Source organism: Chenopodium album, chromosome 12 (genome assembly GCF_948465745.1).
Source record: "Chenopodium album chromosome 12, dcCheAlbu1.1, whole genome shotgun sequence".
Lineage (NCBI taxonomy): Eukaryota > Viridiplantae > Streptophyta > Magnoliopsida > Caryophyllales > Amaranthaceae > Chenopodium > Chenopodium album.
The window spans coordinates 43,272,501-43,291,573 of NC_137845.1; the positions used below are offsets into that span (position 1 = coordinate 43,272,501).

The window sequence follows — 19,073 nt, forward strand, 5'->3', positions numbered from 1 at the left end:
TTTTATACGTTGAAAAGTAAGTAGCATAACATTCCAAAACACAATTATGTCTGATAATTTTTAATAAAGCAATTGACATTATAATCCACTTGTCCACTTGTACTTTCATTATTACCCATTATTTACCCATACATCAAACCAAATGTAACAATATACGTGAGTTCATTTTTATTTTCTTAACAATATAAGATCCTTTTATATCAAACTCTCAAATGTCACATGGATACCCAAAGAAAAAAGTTTTAAAATTTAGGATATATTGCACATTTTTCCAAGTATAAAATATTTAAATATTCATATTGACAATTTTTAACCACAATTGACAACTCTCCTATTTTTAAAATCCATAAAAACACCTATAAGGGGCAATTATCTATCTTTTCACTAAAGGTAATTTTTTAAGAAACAAAGTAGAGATATTTCAAAGTCACAAGAATGTATTTCAAGTAGCATGGTACATTATCATAATTAAACCCAAGATGGTAAATATAAATTGATTTACATCTTCTTAATTTTAAATATTTAAATTTAGAAAAATGTTGTATATTTTTGTTAAAATACATTTTTTTTGGTGTACTAATTGGTAATAATTTTTTCAGCATTTTTTTTAAAAAAAAATTGAGTATAAGTGTTTCCACTTTTTTTTTTTTTTTTTTTTTTTTGAACGAATAAGTGTTTCCACTTAGTTATAAGTTAAAAATTAAAAATTTCCAAACAATTGCTAACAAATGAAAAAAAAAAATGTTTTTTAAAAAAAAAAAAAGAAAAAGAAACAAAAAAGGGAAAAGAAAGATACGGAGTACATAGCAAGTTAAGTCCCTCTACTTGTGATAAAGTCCCTTTACTAAATTACTTATCTTATAAACAAAAGTTACAGTAGTATAGCTGTATTCCTGTATAATACTTTATTTTTAATTCTTATCTTTGTCTGCCTGTCTTCTTCTCTCTCTTTCACCCATTATTTTCTTTCACCATTTTTATCTGTTCAAATGGCTTCCTTCTTCAACTTCTTCATTTCTTTTCCTTTCCTAATTATTTTTTCACCATTCTTCGTCTTCAAAATGACATGGCTTCATGATTTTCCCATTAAATCTTGAATCTGCCAAAAATATGAAATGGGATGTCAAATTTTCAACAGAAGATAATTTTAGATCTAAAGAGGGAAAGGCTGCCGCAAGTCCGCCTCCACAGATGGTGCCGATAACCAGTACACAGCGGAAACTACCTGAAAGCTTATTTTTTATTTATTTATTTATTTATTTTAATAAAAAATTTCAGCTCTATTTCTCACTTTCTCCCATTTTCCTGTCTCTGAAGTGTCCGAGATCAAATTGCCGAATCTGACACGAATTTCGTGTCCGTGTCCGTGTCGTGTCGTGTCGACACGGACACTTTGGGTTTTTTGCCGAGTCCGGTGAACATAGCTTTCTTGGGTCGATCATCCAGAAAAATGGAGAGCGGCCATGAGAGTGTTAGGTGACCGAAGCATTCCCTTTGAGTTGAAAGGGAATTCTATGGCCATAAGACCAGTGTTGCTCTATGGTACAGAATGATGTGCTTCTAAGAAAAAGCACGTTAAAAAGATGGAGGTTACGGAAATGCGCAAGTTAAGATGGATGTACGGGAAAAAAAATACCCGAGGGTGCACCGGTACGAAGAGTGGAAGAGAGAGACCATGGAGGGGTTAAATGAGGGAGAGGGAGACCGAAAATGACTTGGTTGGAAGGAGTTATGAAGGATAGGAAGCATATGGATTTGCATAAGATTTAGGCATTTGATCATAAGGGATGGAGGAGAGAGATATTTGTGGATGACTACGGAATAATCACTTTTGGTTCATGTAGCCGAACCCTACTTATGGGGTTAAGGCTTTGATTAATTGAATTGTTCCATAATGACTTTTGAATCATCCGCATGTCTTTTTTCTTACAACATTTTTTTTTTACCAATGATTTGTTTGTTTCATCTAATTTCAACTTATTTTGGTCTTATTTCAAATAAAATGATTTTAGATAAGTTCTAATATTTGGCAACATAGGTTCGGAAAATTCAAATAAAATAAAGTAAATTAAGTTTAGATCTAATAATTTTCAGACAAAATTAGATGAATCAAACATACCCTTAGCATATAAAAGGGATATGTCTTATATTATTTTATAATTTCAAAATTTTATAACTAGTAGATGATTACAAATATCTATCAACGCTTGCAAACGAGAAATTCAAAGTGGAATATTAAAATAGAAAAATTGAGGAAGTTTCATTGTCTTCTAAAAGCGCTAGATGTGATTATTTGCTATTGCGGTTATTAGAGAACTATTTTTGAGCTCTTGTGTTGACTTTCCAAGTCTGTACACAATTAGGGATTCGGGTATGTAGGAGGAAAAAAACCTTCTGAAGTGCTAGGTATTATTCGGTGTTTTGGCCTTAAAGTATATTGTTTTGGCACTTGGAATTTAGTCAATTGTGCCAAAACAATATACTTTAAAGCCAATTACTCTTGCTTGATAAATAATATTTTGTCATCCCATTTTGTATACTGAAACTATTTCCAAAAATTGTGTGTATGTTAGATCATTGGTGTTTTTCACAGATATCCCATCTTTAAGTAAACCTATTCCAGCTATCTCACCATGTTTTTTTGTTTTTCAGTGACAAGCTTTTTAAGGAGACTCGGGACCTCAATTTTGAAGTTGTTGTCCAGGTTGGCAATTGCTCTAATCTCCAATTACTTTTATTTGGCTAATAGATCAATTTTTTATTTTTATTTTTATTCCCAGTTGATCTTCTCTGATACGTATACACAAAATCGCAGGTCTTACGCCAAAAAGCAACATCCATGAAACAAGACTATACTGACATAACAACCACTGTAAGTTATCAACTGTTGTGCCCATTTTGTGCTTTGTAGCTTACATCAATTAAGTGGAATAATATGTTACTTGCTGAAACCCCTTGAGATTGTGTATCTCTTAACTTTTGGTTGGATGTGATTCACAAAACATGGATTCCTTCATTTTTTAGTATGCTAAGTCCTAAGGCGTATATCAAATTGTACATTGTTGATGCCAGTGAACTTAATTGTGTATGAAATTTCGAGATGGTTTTCCATATTAACTCTGTTTTTGATACTTTATACACTTGCTTTGTTCCTTTTTGTTCTACTCATTGTAGATTTACAACCCTAGGAAAATGGGTTTATATAAGAAAAAGGTTTGTGTGTGTGTGTGCGCGCGCGCGCGTTTGCGTACGCATGCGTGTAGGTGTGCGTGGGTGCGGGTGTATGTTTGCATGTGTGGGTGTGAGGATGGGTGTGTGCGTGGGTGTGTGTGTGGGCGTGAGTGTGGGTGTGTGTTCGTGTGTGCGTGCGTGCGCGTGCATGTGTGCGTGTGTGTGAAGAAATGGAGTATCTATTTATATATTCATAGTTGTTTAATATTACTTGGAGCTGGGTAAATGCTAGCTGAATACATTTCCTCTGTAATTTATGTCCCTTTTGAAAATGAACCCCTAGTGTTCTGCAGGTTTTACCTGCTTAACTGGCAAGCCTTTAAGGTAATGTTAGTTTTAAAATGATATTTGAGTCTCTCAAAAGTAATTTTGTGTGAAGGTCTCTAAGAGTGGGATTATGTCTTCCCTCTTTTTTCAAGGAGAGTGATTAAAAGTTCTAGAATGAACCTTAGTACATCTGTATATGTTACTAAGAATCTTGGACATGTATGGGAAATTGTTAGGCTGGTAATATGATAGTCTGCTACTGAAAAATAAGAAAATGTAGAAATTAACTTCTGCTGTAGTATAATGCACTTAGATATCGATTTTAAAACTAATTGAATTTGTCAAAACATAATTTCAGAATCAAACAGTATCTGAACTGAAGGACTTCGTCAAGAAGCTTAACTCCTTGCCAGAGATGACTGTAAGTGATATGTTGTGTATAGTTTCCAAACTTTTTGATTGTAGCAATTGAGCTCAAAAGCTTAACTTGCCTTTCTTTTTGGTCTAGAGGCACATAAATCTTGCTCAACATTTGTCCACATTGACATCCAAGCCATCATTTCTTGGGCGTCTTGACATGGAACATACTATTGTGGAATCTGAGAGCTATGACATGTATGTTACTACTTCCTCCGTTTCTTTTTGGTTGACACGTTTCCTTAGTCACGTTTGCCAATGCACAAATTCAACCATTAATATCTTTAATTACCAATAAGTAAAAATTATAAAAAGTTGATAGTTTGAATATATATATATATATATATATATATATATATATATATATATATATATATATTGACGAATCTAACAATCCCACATGACTATATTTTTCATTACGTATAAAACACAAAACACGGTCAAAGGAGAGTGTGTGAATAGGGCTAAAGTCAAAACGTGTCATTTAAAAAAAAACGGTGGTAGTATTATTTTTTGCTGATACAAACATACAGTTTTATAAGCATGGAATTTTTTTTTTTTGATTTACTTCTTTTGTTGAATCAAGAACAAATGATTAGGACTTTGGTGGAGTAATTTGGTTCTTTATAGATTACGTTGTCAAATTAGTGAGAGAGAAGATCTGATCATTGGTGAAAGTAGATTTAAATACCAATTTCTAGGACGTAGAAATAGTTAAGCATGTCTCTTTTACTGTATACAATGCTGTTTAGGAATTTAAAGCTGACGGATTATGTCTATTTAACAGTAAAAATGAGTTGTATGCCCAAGTGGAAAAATGTCATGGTCGCAGTTCATGGAAGCCGCATCTCATGGTTGTTTGACACATTTTTGTGGCCAGTGACGTGACTTGACAAATGTAAAAGTAGGGAAAAAAAAAACATCTTTTACAGTACAGCATAAACTATTCCACTGTTTACCACTTATCTTATTATATAATAGAAATAAGAGGTTCTAAGCATTTGTAGTGACTAATATGAAAACAAGTTCTTCTTAAATGTGATTCCAATTGCATCCATACAGTAAACTAGCGGTCTTTGATTGATGTCAAAGCCACATTACCCAACAGCATTTTGCAAAATGGCAAGCTTAAATGCAATTGCAAAGTAGCTTTTATGTCGTAGAATGGTCTAGTTTGAATTCTCTTGTGTATCCATTATGACATTACTCAAAAAGAAGTTTAAATATCATATTGAAGTGGAGTTTCATAGTGCATTTTGTATTAATAAAGGATGTCTAGAATCTGGAAAAATGTACCTGTTTGTGAATTTAGTATCTTTACAGTTTGAGTTCATGTTAGCTACCTATCCAGAAGAATGTTGGTGGGTTTCACATTAGCCCCACCGCTTTGTGTTGATGCATTACGTGTTTGGCCAAGGGCTTTATGTGTATAGTTCTGCTAGTCACGTAAAGGACACATGCATTGCTTATGTAATATGCAGATCTTTCGAGTATATTGAAGAAATGATTCACAAACAGGAACCTCTTGCCTGTGTCCTCCGACTTCTCATCTTGTTTTCTGTTACAAATTCAGGATTGCCTAAGAGACAGTATGACTATCTGAGGTATCTATACCTGATGTCTAATTTTCAAATTTTTATTATTTAATTTTTATTTTATAAATAAGATTTCTGTCATACATATCATGGCAACACTTTTTTTTAAAATACTGTGTTATGAATGTTATATGGTACATTTGTTTGATGAAGGAGAGAGATACTTCATAGCTATGGATTTGAGCACATGGCCACACTGAATAATCTGGAAAAGGCTGGGTTTTTTAGAAAACAGGTTCTGTTCAACTGTTTTGGCAAATTTAAGCAATATTGACTTGTCAATCATAATTATAGTGCTACTTATTGGTAGTTATTTAATGCTTGTTGTCTTGTTGATCCTGACAGGAAATGAGAAGCAACTGGTTGACTGTAAAACGAGCTATGCATCTTGTAGTTGAGGATACTAATACAGCCAAGTATACACTCTGATATCTGTCATCATTTCCTGTTGAATTATTATTTGTGTTAATATGTTTATTTTATCATATATTCTGTTAAGGTGAGAGAATTTCCTACTGGTTATTATGTAAGTCGATGTAGCAGAATATATTTCATAATGACTTGCTGATGGTTGAATCACTAAACTGACACCATGAATATCTGGACGGCGTTTCTTCAGATAAAGTAGGTTGTTTTGATTTTTTTCGAATTTAGTTAAAATGTGTAATGCAAACACTTTATCAAAGACCTTCAATCTTCCAACAGTTACCAAGACATAAAAGAAAGCATATGTATGTTTTACTTAAGAAAATGCTAATCTGGGAATCTCCCTAGTATTGGTACATTGATACCAAAGAGTAGTTTAGCATCATAATTTAGGGAAAGTTAAAAAGGGAAAGGAATTTACGGTGTATGTGTTTAGCTCACAATTTCCAGGCCCCCACTTTTGATGAATAGATTGGATTAGGTTCACCTGTCTTTTGTTTATCCTTATTCCCAATCATCCCTCTCCCTGATTTCCCCTACACCCACAAGCACCACTACCCTCATGGTCTTTTTTTTTTTTTTTTTTTTTTTTTTGTCCAGTATTTGCGGATTGGGTACTTGGGAATAGGGGGGAAATGTAAGGAAATCCTTGCCCCCAAGCACCCTCACTTGGAAAGATTTGAACCCCATGCCTCAAGAATATGATGTAAGATCAAGTAAGCATTGCTTGGTAGGTGTCCCCCTGAAAAGATCTTAGTATCCTCTTGGCTTATACTGCAATTGTAAAATAAGGGTAAAAAAATTCTACTCACTTTCCATTTTCATCCGTTTTTCTAAGTTGTACTCACTTTCACTTTATTCCTTATATGGTAACATTTTATTCAATTTTTATCATATACAATCCTACTTTGTGGGCCCAATTATATTTAATAAACCCCCATACTTTGTCTTTCACCACTTTAAAGCAAAGTGCCCACATGCATGGTCCATTTTTTTTTTACTTTTTCTTGATTTTGCGTAGCTACTGAGTAGAACTTAGAATTCATACAACTGGTTGGTTTCCTTTTTTTTATTACTTTTGCTTAAAATTTTCAACATATCGGACTACCTTTATTCTTAAATCATGAAATTTGGCTATTTAGGTTATTGTTTAAATGTAATGATGTAAAAATTTCAATTATTGTTTGTCGCTAGTAATATACAGGGAAAGGGTCTTGTGAGAATAGGTCCCTATGTGAGAACACTATACTTATATGAGAAGTGAGAACAAATTTAAAATTTAGAACATGTGAATAAAAGTTAGAACATACTAGTAAAAATTTAGAACATATGATTTAAATTTTAGAACACATAAGTAAAATTTAGAACATCTTTTTTAATTTTAAAACATATGATTAATAACATGATTTAAGATTTAGAACTTGTGAGAAAAAATTTAGAAAGCTTAATTTAAGATTTAGAATATATGAGTAAAACTTGAAACATTTGATTTATGATATAGAATATGTGAGTAAAAATTTAGAACATATGAGTTAAATTTAGAACATATGAGTAAAAATATTGAACATATGATTAAAAATGGGAAAATTTCAATGGTAGCCCCCAAATGGCGATCCTTTTTTTGTATTATACAAAATGACCCTAATTAAAAGAAAGTTTCCTACAAATGACCTTAATGAGGCTCAAATGAGTTAGTTTTCATTAATATGCTAACCATGGTTAGGCTAATCCTTCACCACACCATTTCCCTAATCTACACCACACTCCCACAAGCAACAACATCCCACATCTCAACCTTCTTGTTGCCTAACACCCTACCTCCCAGCATATCTTATCCACACTAACTCCTTATCCTTCACTCCATTTCCTCCATCTTCTAGCCAACAATAACCCTGACCTGAGCCACCTGCACCACATTTGTCTCTCCTTTTTCTCCAACCTCACCACTACTCAGCCCCCACCAAACCATCTCACTACCCATGCCCCTGAAAATCAACCCCATCCCCCTAGAAAATCACCCTCACCCGAATATTAAATCTTTACCAATTCTATTTGGGGCTTATTTGTGGTTGGCGAATAGAAGATAAGGAGGTTGGTGGATGGCGAGAGAGCGGCGATGGGTTTGCCTGGAGGAGAGAGAAAGAGATAATGTGAGTGGGGGAAAGAAAAGAGGAAAGAGACGTGAGTAGAGGTGTTAGGTGAGTGGGGTTCCAGGTGATGTTTGAATGTGGGAGTGACTGCAAGACGGCAGTGGGTGTGGGGGAAGGACAATTGAGAGAATTCAATGAATATGGTGAGTTACATAGTGATCCATAAAGGAAGGTGATAGAGTAAAGACTGCTGTCCATAGTGATGCTAGATGACGGTAGCCTTGCGAAATTTGTAAGAGGAAAATACTTATGAGATAAACTTCCAGGAGTTAGTATTAGAGGCATGATTCACAAGTCCCTGTTATAGTATTTTACTGAAGGGAGTAAGGTTCATAAAAATGCCAAAACAATGTTCTCACCTGGGTTATTCTAGGTACAGTATTCCAGAAATTCGAATGTAGTCTGAAGTATACAGTTTTAGATCCAATGCACCAAGTTCTACCTATTCCTCCACTATCTCCAAGTCTCAACCCAAAGATAATTGTTTAGTAGTTTCTAGCACATTGGATGAGCAATCAGGGACCTGATGAGAGATAGTATGATGGATATACACAAGTAAATGAGCTAATAAAGCCCCCAGATAGTAATGTAAGCCCTCTTCTACCTATCTAAGCTATTTTCTTAACTGCTACGCCAAAGCAGCCTACACTGGTATTGTTATCAACATTTATTCATTTTCTTTAGTGAGATTACTCATTATTCTATCTTAACAGTTAGGTTGAAGAATAATTTGATGAATATCTGTTTTTATTATGAATAGCTATGTAAGATTTTGACACTCTGATTGAATTTTTGTGTTGACGGAACTTCATAAACCGCCCTTGCCCAAATGTATAATTCTTGTATTAGATAGTTTTTGGAGTTCATCTTTTCGAAACCTTGTTGAATTCTATGAAAAGTGTGATGTGATGTATATGTTTTGCAAAATTTACAATATTAGGAAGCTAACATGTCACCCTTATCTTCATTTGTTTTTAGTGAGTATAAGAAATCTTCTTCACTATTAAAGTATGTAGGCCATAAATAGCTGCTTAGAGTTGTTTCCTGTAAGGTGTTAAGTGTATTGCAATCTGGTTAGGTGTAATTTCTTTGTCTCTGTTGCATTATGGTAATTTAATTTTCGTTAATGTCTGTTGGAGCGAAAAGTAGTCTAAAACACTGCTTCCAGTTATGACCTGGTGTATAATATTGTTGGTTATGAATGTGCTTTTTAGCATATCTTTGTATGGCTACTCTGGTTCTGATACTGCTTTCATTTTATGTGTTAATTGAATGCTCTTTATATCATTTCTGTTGCTGCTATGCTGACTTCCCTGTGGTGTGGTTTGTGACAGCCCCAATGATATTTCTTATGTCTTCTCTGGGTATGCACCACTTAGTATACGTCTGATCCAGCAAGCCATTAGATCTGGATGGTAAGAAAATTCATCCCTGAGGTTCTTCTTTTCTGCGGTTCTTCTTTTATGTTTGGCCATACATTTTTTACATCCAATTATCTGGGCACCAACTACACTTCAAAAAAAACAACCTCAAAGTGGTTCTGTGTGTTCTTACCAATTTACCATGCATGATTGCTACTAGAGTTTGATTTTTTTGCTTGAATATCACTTACCAACCTCAAAGTGGTAATATATGTGTGTGTGTGTGTGTTGAATATTATGTAACAACTCATTCTTGCAGTATTGCCTCTTGACTTTGGCATACCAGAGCTGAATAATATGGCATGGAAAGAATAAGTACCCATATGAAAAGGTTTTCCACATAGACTTTCAAAGTCATAAATCAGTTTTTAAAGAGACTGCATTGGTGCTAATCATACTTAATAGACTTTTAAATTAATGCATCACTGTAGGTCTATAGATATGAACTAGTGAATGTGGATAGCAGTCATTTTGTATGAGCTGCAGTCAAACACTTTGACTATTAATGTAGGTTGAGTATTTAATCACCTTACTCCATGCGCCTGTTGTCTCTGTTCCTATAGTTCAACTGTCTTTTACTAGTGGTGGATCTGTTTTTAGGAATTAAAGAGTCCATAAGCAGATGTGTGTGGAGTATCAGTCCTTAATATTTTGGCTAACACCAACATTATTATCTCACTAATAAATAGCTAACACCTTACACCTATATACTTTGTATTGTGAATTGTACAGAAAATAAAATTACTTTTTGGCTGTAATTTCTAGCTTATAATCATTCATACTCCTTGCTTTGTTCTTGCATACTACCCCTATACTCAGTCCATATCCATGATATATTCATAACATTTTCCTCTTATGTTTATAAACTCTTTAGTCCCCACCATATGCTGAGGGTGAAATACATAGTTTTGCTGTTATATTTCCAAGGATTTTTTTTTTTTTTTCAGTATCATGATTCTGATTTCATAATTGATTTTGTAGGCGTTCCATTGAAGAAATATTAAAGCTACTACCTGGACCACACTTTGAAACAAAAAGAGTGAGCTTTTCTTATCCTTGTTTAGTCGTATGTTTATAGATTTAGTGCAAACTCTTTTTATTTTATTTTTTTTCTTACTGCTAGGATCTTAATTTATGAAATGTTATCTTTAGGGGGCATTATCTAGGGGTTCATCAGTGGAGTCACTGTCAGGAGGATCAGCTAATGTTGACAAGTATGCACTCATTATGTGTTACAATAACTTGTGAACTATTCCCTTTTCTGTTTATCTATAATATTATTAAAACTCAAATGGATAACATATTATTGACATGTGTCACCCTTCCCTCATTATGACTTAGCGCCACATGAGTAATGACATGGTAAGCCTATAAAAGCTTATTTAAATCCTAAATAACTTACCATCTAAGCTATATTATTATTGTTTCTATTCAATCACCTTCATAATAGTTATCTTACTGTTTAAATTAAGTGTTTTTTTTTTTTTTTTAACAGAGCAATAATTAAGTTATATGCAGTAATACTTCATCATTATTATTATTTTCCTTTACATGTATTATCGCTTTATTTTTTGACTAATCATATACAAAATATCTATTTAAAGCTTGGTATTTTGTTGTTGTACTGTTATAGTATCCAACTAATATATTTTTAACCCATTTAAAATTAAATGATACTTACTGGCGATTATGTTATATTATAATGACCTGAGACATCGTCCGGGCTAAAGACTAGTTCAATATCAAATATAGTTAAAATAACAATGTGCTAATCATGATTTGACCATGCTTTATTGACATTAAAGATTTACAGTTATGTTTTTAGATTGTATTCTATTCAGAAAGTTTGAGGTTTCAAGAGTAAAAATAAGTATCTGAAATAGTGATTTTCTTCATATCGTCGCTTCTGTATCTACCATTTAAAATTAAATAATGGCGGTTCTAATGTTATATTATAATGACCCGAGACATCGTCCGGGCTAGAGACTAGTTCAATATCAAATATAGTTAAAATAACAATGTGCTAATTATGATTTGACCATGCTTTATTGACATTAAAGATTTACAGTTATGTTTTTAGATTATATTCTATTCAGAAAGTTTGAAGTTTAGTGTAAAAATAAGTATCCGAAATAGTGATTTTCTTCATATCGTCGCTTCTGTATGTACTATTTTCCCAGTCCAAAAAAGCTGCTTTATATACTGACATCTCCTGCCTTTGTGGGGGGTTTTCCCTATGTTACAGAGCGGCATCTGAAAGACGCTCTGTAGTTCTGGTGGTTTTTGTTGGTGGGGTGACATTTGCGGAGATATCTGCACTCCGTTTTCTCAGTTCTCAGGTTTGTTCAATCTTGTGATTACCGGACTAAATTTGAACTGTCATTCTTAAGTTAGCATTAAGAGTAGGCATGAGAACCTTAATTTGATGTTAGTGTCCCGGGTGAAAGAAGGCCAGGGTATGTATAGGCTTCAGTAGCAATCGCTGGTACTATTGCTCCCATGGAGCTAAAGTTGACACCGTCTGTCCTTTATTGATTTTCCTTGGTGAAACCTCTGATTGCAATTTTTAATTTTCAGGAACTGATGGCATATGATGTTATTGTTGCCACGACAAAGGTAATCAATGGCCAGACATTACTGGATCCATTTGTGGAAAGACTTTCTTGAGTTATCCGCTATTTGATGAGGCTGACAGCTCACGTTGATTGAGATCAGTTTCTTGTGATGATTTTCTGGTTGCAATACTGTGTTTTTCAAGCTTCTTAAATTTTGTTGAGTGTACTCTAAAACTTTACTGTAAATGGGATATTGTTTTGTTGGTTTTCATTCCATTACCAATGTGAATCAACTAGAAGACGGATCCTTGTCTGTCAAAAAAAAAAAAGTCGGATCCTTCTATCTGACTAATTGACTATAGGCTCATGTTGACACTTCTAATCGACAAAAATAACACTTTTAGGCCCCAAACTCATCTGCTTAATTGGATTCATCTGATGTTGTGCCCCAGCAAAGGCTTCACTTTGCCAGAAGCAACCGAAACATATACCTTTTTTGAACATGATAATGAAAAGACTTCTCTGATGTTGAGAGTTGTTATTAAGAGCGTAATTGTGTTAAGAGTGTTAGACTAAGGATTTGCTCTCTTCACTTTTTTTTTTTTTTTGGTTGGTAACATTGCTCTCTTCACTTTATTTATGTTAACCTGAAATTAATTTTACAAACTAAATTTTTTTATGCTAATTGAAAATTATTTTTATTGATTTTCTATTATATGTTTCTTCAAAGTTTTTGATTTTTAGTGATTTAACTTTTTTTGATGAATTAAAATTATTTTTTACTAAAATAAATTTATTTTAATAGAACTGAACTTATTCATATTGAACTTAAAATGTTATCTTAATCCCAAAAGTATTTATGGTTGGCTATCATGATTCATGAACCATAAAAAATGTATCCAATTAAACAATAATAGAATGGTATGACATCCATTATATACTATTGAAAAAGCTCCAACCAATTGGATCCAAAAAATTTTATGGTCGAATTGGATCAATTAAACCACGAACGAAAGTGACGAACGAGAAAAAGGAACCCAAAATTCCAAATTGAACGAGAAAGAGGGGTTCATCGATGCGAAGAGGAGTGAGAAAGAGGAGGATTTTAATTGAGAAAAACCATGAGAAGAATGAAAACAGTGTGAGAAGAAAGAGAAAGGAAAGGGAAGAGAGAGGGTTGCCTTATTTAATTTTTTGTTTTTTTTTTATTTTTTTTTTTTTTTTGTCAAATATTTAATTTTTTTTTTTTAATGAAAAATACAGTTTAATAATCACAACTATGGGTGATTTATCTTTAATAATTTCAACTAAAGTTTATTATCTAATAATTTCAACCATGATGTCAGTTTGCCTCCAATGGTATCAATTACCGGTAACCTGCTGATAACGTTAATTTTTTTTTTTTAAAGTTTTAATAGCCACATGTCAACACGTGTTAACCCTTTCCCCATTGTTACACCCTAACCCACCCCTAACCTCGCCGGAAACCGGCTGGCCACCTCCCTACACTTAACCACTTAAACCGGCCGATTATCCACCGGCTGGCCACCCCTCTACACCCCCTTTGATAATCCACTCGACCTTAAAACCACCTCCAGCCAACCCTGAAGACATAGAAAACACTAGTAGATCAATGGTTTTGTGGTGTTTATAATATTTTCTAGACCACAGTTCGAATCTTACTAGAGTTGTTTTTTCTTTTTTACTTTTTTACCAATATAAATTGAGGGCCCAATTTAAAAAACTTAAAACTTGAACAGGATTTCCAAAATTGTAGGCTTTTCTAGCCCCGCCCCTAGATTAAGAGTACATATTTTCCAACTCGAAATTTTGGATACCAGAGAACTTGGTTCATATCAGACCCAATATCTGAAATTAAATAGATCTTGTATAACTAAGTTTCTGTAAATTATAAATCAACAAAAATATAGTAGAGTATGTGAATATTATAAAATGCAAAACTTTGCATCTAAAAATAAACAGAGTAAGTATACTTTTTGATTTGGTCATCTTAGTGTAGTGAAAATACCAATATGAGTCAATAGTTTCCCCATATTAGGAAAAGAACCAAAAGTCCAAAAGGCAGAATTACAGTACATAATTAATAAAAAAAAAAAATTTAAAAAAAAAAAAAACTCAAATATATTTATTAAAACAATGGTAGTTCTAACTAGCCATTACAATTTTGCATGATGTCTTTCATGCATACAATTAAGAACAAAAAGTGATAGTATAATCACTTGATCCACTAGGACATGTAAAAGTGCTAGTCTTATCATCATAAGCATAACTATAAGCTTGAGGGCAAAGTGTCTTAAAAATATTGGAATATTTTGTTGGTGGACAAGTTTGTGGCTTACCATATGCCCCAGTGCAACAAAATTCTGGCTTATTAAACGTCAAGCATGCACTCTTACATGCTATAACTGCACCACTATGAGCATCTTTAAGTTGCAACTCTGGTGGGCATGATCTATTTATGTTCGCGGGGCAACCCGTGGATTTACAACTTTGGCTATTCGTTGGCACCACCGATACTGGCAAATTGTATCCGTCGACTAGGCTAACATCGTAGAAATCTAAATTACCACTCCCATTTAGGGTGAATTCTACTAGGGTGGCGGGTGGGATCGCCCCTGCTCCGTTGCATAGTATTTGACCTATGAGAAGCAAATTCACAAAAATTTCTTAAGAAAGCTTTTTATTGATAATGATTATTACTAATTACATAGCAATAACTTTTCGTCATATCTATAGGATATTAGGATTGGATATTTTTGTTATGCAAATTTTACCATATTTTGACATATTTCGAACATAGTTAAGAATTTTGTATATTAAACCTTTTAAATATATTGATCAATGGAATATTGAGGAGTTTCACAATAATCTTAAACCAAAATTTGTAATGCAACCTATGTTATTGTGTGATTAGTTGCAACTTGTAACATTGCTCAAATGTTGAACTTAGCACCAAAAACAAAGCCATGATTTTATTACTTTCACCATGGGCAAATCGCATGCATCATTAAAAATTACTATGAACAAAACAAGTCTACAACCACTTGCAGACTTTGCAAACAAGTCTAGCCCATCATAGTATATTAAATCCACCAAAAATCGAGATGAAAAAACAAATGAGGAAAATAAGGAATACGAAATAATTCAAAATTTTAACTTTATTTTAGCAGCCCTGTTCCAAAATAATTTATGGGTATGACTTAATTTTTCAATAATACACTTACGCCCATTGGTAGTTAGTAAAAAATGATGTATGTTCATAAAAAAAAAAAAAAAAAAAAAAAAAGTTGACTGTATTGATGTGTTTAATTCACCTAATTTTTACTTATCTGAACTTATTAGAACTTATTAAAAGTTATTTTAGTTATCATATGAAATTGGTTAACCGATTCTTATCAAAACTTATTTTTCATGAAATGAACTTAGGAAAAATAAGGTGAAAGTGTAGGCCTAATTTGCCAAGGGATTACCACTATGATAATGATTATTTATGATAAAAATTGGATTTTTGAGGTGAATTAGCAGGACTGTGCTCCTTAGCATATGACTTCTAATCTCATACAAATTTACAATATAAATTCATGTTCATTATCATTACCTCATTAATCTTTATCACGTGCTATTTCATTAAGGCAGAGAAGCAACGCAACTTAGCTCCCAACACTACTGTATATATATATATAAAAGATAGGTAGGGAAGCCACGCTAAGTTTAGCTTCCAATAATTAAGGATTATAATTGAGTAGATTCTTAAATATGGAAATAAATGTTATATTTAGTATAATATCATCCTCTTAAAGTTATGACAGATAAGCATTAATAATTGTCATTATGACCTTGACTTTATAAGAAAAAATATCTTAGGATGAAGTATTATCCGGGTAATGTTATATACAACCCCGAAACTGTATATATAAAATTAAGAGTTAATTTTGGAAAAAATTAACATTTGCTACCAGCGAAAGCACCCTATTTCACATTTGCTACCCGTTTAAAATAAAATTTTATTTTGCTACCACCCAAATCTCCAAAATATTTATTTTACTACCAAGTGACTTACACTGTTACTATTTCCGTTAGTTGGGTTTAGCCACCATTCAACCACCTTGCAGCCACCCCTCCACCTCACTGCCACCCCTCCACCACCTTCCCCACAACTGCCACCCCTCCCCTCCACCTCACTGCCACCATCCCCTCAACTGCCACCCCCTCCCCCCTGCCGACGGCCGGCGCCCAGAGCTTCGGCCGGCGCCGGCGCCGGCGCGAACCCACCCCCTCCCTTTCCCCCACTCCTACGCAGCCAATGAACCCCCCTTCCCTTTCCCCGTTCTCGCTGCCCCGACACCAATCCGCAACCAAACCAACCACCATCAATCTCCACTACCATCACTGTTGCTGCCTCCAATTACCAACACCTAAAACCACCAGCAGCTCATCAGCCACATCAAACCACCGCCAAAACTTGCAACCAAATCAGCCACCACGCGCAACTCCTCTCCAAACACCAGCCCACAATCACAACCCCTGCAGCGGCGCCGCACCTCTGCCCCAACCTCACGCAGCAGCAACCGTGCAATTCCAAACCGCCAAAGCCGCAGCAAACGCCCCGTAATCAGAGCAAATCGCACATCCTCAAGGTTGCCACTAACTTTCTTTCAAATTGTACAGAAATTCGATCGAACCTCGTCTAGAAATCAGTTTAAGTTTGCCACTAACTTTCTTTCAAATTCGACCAAACATACCCATGGTTCGGGGCATTTCACGATTGAGGCTTGTACGGAATTAATGAAATAGCTGCGTAGGGGTGGAGGTCGGGGCAGCGAGAACGGGGAAAGGGAAAGGGGGGTTCGTTGGCTGCGTAGAGGTGGGGGAAAGGGAGGGGGGTGGGTTCGCGCCGGCGCCGGCCGAAGCTCTGGGCGCCGGCGGGGGGGAGGGAAGAGGTGGCAGTTGAGGGGAGGGGTGGCTGGGTTACTTTTTTTTGAAAATTTTTAATTTTTTTTTTTTAATAAACTTAACGGAACCTTAACGGATTCCGTTAAGTGGTAGTGAAATTTTAATTATGTGATTTTGGGTGGTAGTAAAATAAAATATTTTTTTAAATGGGTAGTAAATATGATACATGGTGCTTTGGCTGGTAGAACATGTCAATTTTTCCTTAATTTTGTATATTTATGGGTGAAAAATCTGTTCTGATACTCTCATTTTAAAGTCAGATGTGACCATAGAACATTATAGATGAAGAATCTGTTTTGATACTCTTACTTTTAAAGTGAGACATGACAACATATAGTAAAAATATCCAATGAGATCCAGGGAAGAAATTTTTATTGCTTGAAAAATATCCCCTACATTCAAACCAAGGAAAAGCAGATATATATATTACTAGTGGCGGATCTTAGAAAATTTTCTATTGAGGGCGAAAAATTTTAACATGTTAAATTATACATTACAATTACAATTCACTAATATTAGATAAATTGAATTTAATACTCCATATCAAGTAATCATCTGATAAACAAGAAATATATACATGATAAATCGATGCATGCAATTGCACAATCAATTTATGCATTAATTAGTTGGTTATTGATTTATAGTATCCGACCTAATATATGAAATACATAGTACTTTGTACAAAGTTTGATATAAATAAGTGCTAAAATTGATTTAAATATCTAGGAAAAATTGAAAAGATGGGATCATTTGTATCAAACTGGAATTATTCGAAAAGGTGGGATTACAAGGTGGGATTATTTCTGAAATTCGAAAAGGTTGTAGGTAAAAAGATCATTTTGAGAAGAAGGGGTTACAAGGTGGGATTATTTCTAGAATTCGAAAAGGTGGGATTATTTTGAGCAGATGGGCGAAAGGTGGGATTATTATTTTTAATTTTTCCCTATTTTTTACATAACATAATAATTTTAAGGTAAACTTGTAAATAACCACCTGTCAATACACCTAATTTTGATTTTATCACCTGTTTTTTTGTTTATTTCGCAAAAAAAAACATCCCTAAAATTAAATTTAAAATTCCAAGGAAATCTAAAATTCCAACACAAGTACAAATCACCTTAGAGCTAGTTACATCGCAGATTCGATCAACGATCGCTTTAATAAAAAACTTCATCTGAAGCAATACAATCTGTGAGTTAGCACTAATTCGGCTTAAGATCCACAGATGACTGGTTGTTTGGGTGAAAAAACTCATATGACCTTCTAAATACTTTCGGAGACGATGAAACCCTAAATCTTCAAACTTCAGCACACGAACAAATAAAGAAAAAAACCCTAATTGAATAAACACCATCATAAAGATGAGATCCATTTATTGAAAGCAATTAAAAAGGTCTTTGGGGCTCACCACCGGTAAAAACACCGGTGGAAGCCCCTACAAAAATTTACAATTGTGATCAGAAGAAAAGAGATGAAAGAGAAAGAGAGAAAAGGAAAAGAGTGAAGGAAAACCTTAAAAAAAGCAGAAAAAAAAAACTAGTAATGGAGGCTAGAAAAACCCTCTCAAGGGAAACCGTAGAGGAAACCAAAAAACGCTCCCAATGAGAAAACATAGAGGGAACTCTAAAACTTATTGGACCTTATTAGACCTTATTATTATACTTTATGGGAATTTATTAGACCTTATTAAATTTATTAGAATTTATTAAACTTATTGGACCTTATTATAAGTTATTTGAACTTAATAAACCTGAAATTTATTTTTATAAGGTGAAGAGAACAAGCCCTCAACCCATCTTTCTCCTCCGTTGCCCAAAACCACCCACCTCCAATCATATGACATTTTTCAGTTACCTTATTTCTGCCTGTTATGTTTTACGAATGTTTTATTTGTTACTTGAATTAGATAAAGTAAACAAACAAAGATATTTTATGAGAAAATCCAAGTTTAATATATTTCCTATAAACTTTTTTATTTAAGTGACACAAAAAAAAAATGTATAAAATTTGTATGTGGGTAAATGGAGAAATTACATG

The 19,073-nt window shown here is 33.8% G+C and overlaps 1 protein-coding gene and 1 pseudogene across 1 annotated transcript in view; one reads left to right on the forward strand and one right to left on the reverse strand.

Annotated features, from left to right (window-relative positions):
- Positions 1–12,556, forward strand: part of LOC145570538 (vacuolar protein-sorting-associated protein 33 homolog) — a 30,030-nt gene extending 17,474 nt beyond the window's left edge. Inside the window, exons 12-23 of the mRNA XM_081629660.1 lie at positions 2,653–2,704; positions 2,816–2,872; positions 3,857–3,919; positions 4,007–4,113; positions 5,397–5,519; positions 5,664–5,745; positions 5,856–5,926; positions 9,421–9,501; positions 10,489–10,546; positions 10,660–10,721; positions 11,753–11,846; positions 12,085–12,556. Coding sequence (XP_081485786.1) covers positions 2,653–2,704; positions 2,816–2,872; positions 3,857–3,919; positions 4,007–4,113; positions 5,397–5,519; positions 5,664–5,745; positions 5,856–5,926; positions 9,421–9,501; positions 10,489–10,546; positions 10,660–10,721; positions 11,753–11,846; positions 12,085–12,174 — 940 coding nt within the window. The 3' untranslated portion in view covers positions 12,175–12,556. The remainder of the gene's footprint in view (positions 1–2,652; positions 2,705–2,815; positions 2,873–3,856; positions 3,920–4,006; positions 4,114–5,396; positions 5,520–5,663; positions 5,746–5,855; positions 5,927–9,420; positions 9,502–10,488; positions 10,547–10,659; positions 10,722–11,752; positions 11,847–12,084) is intronic.
- A 1,672-nt stretch (positions 12,557–14,228) lies between these two features.
- LOC145571203 (thaumatin-like protein 1b pseudogene) lies at positions 14,229–14,870 on the reverse strand (annotated as a pseudogene).
- Between the last annotated feature and the right edge of the window lie 4,203 nt (positions 14,871–19,073).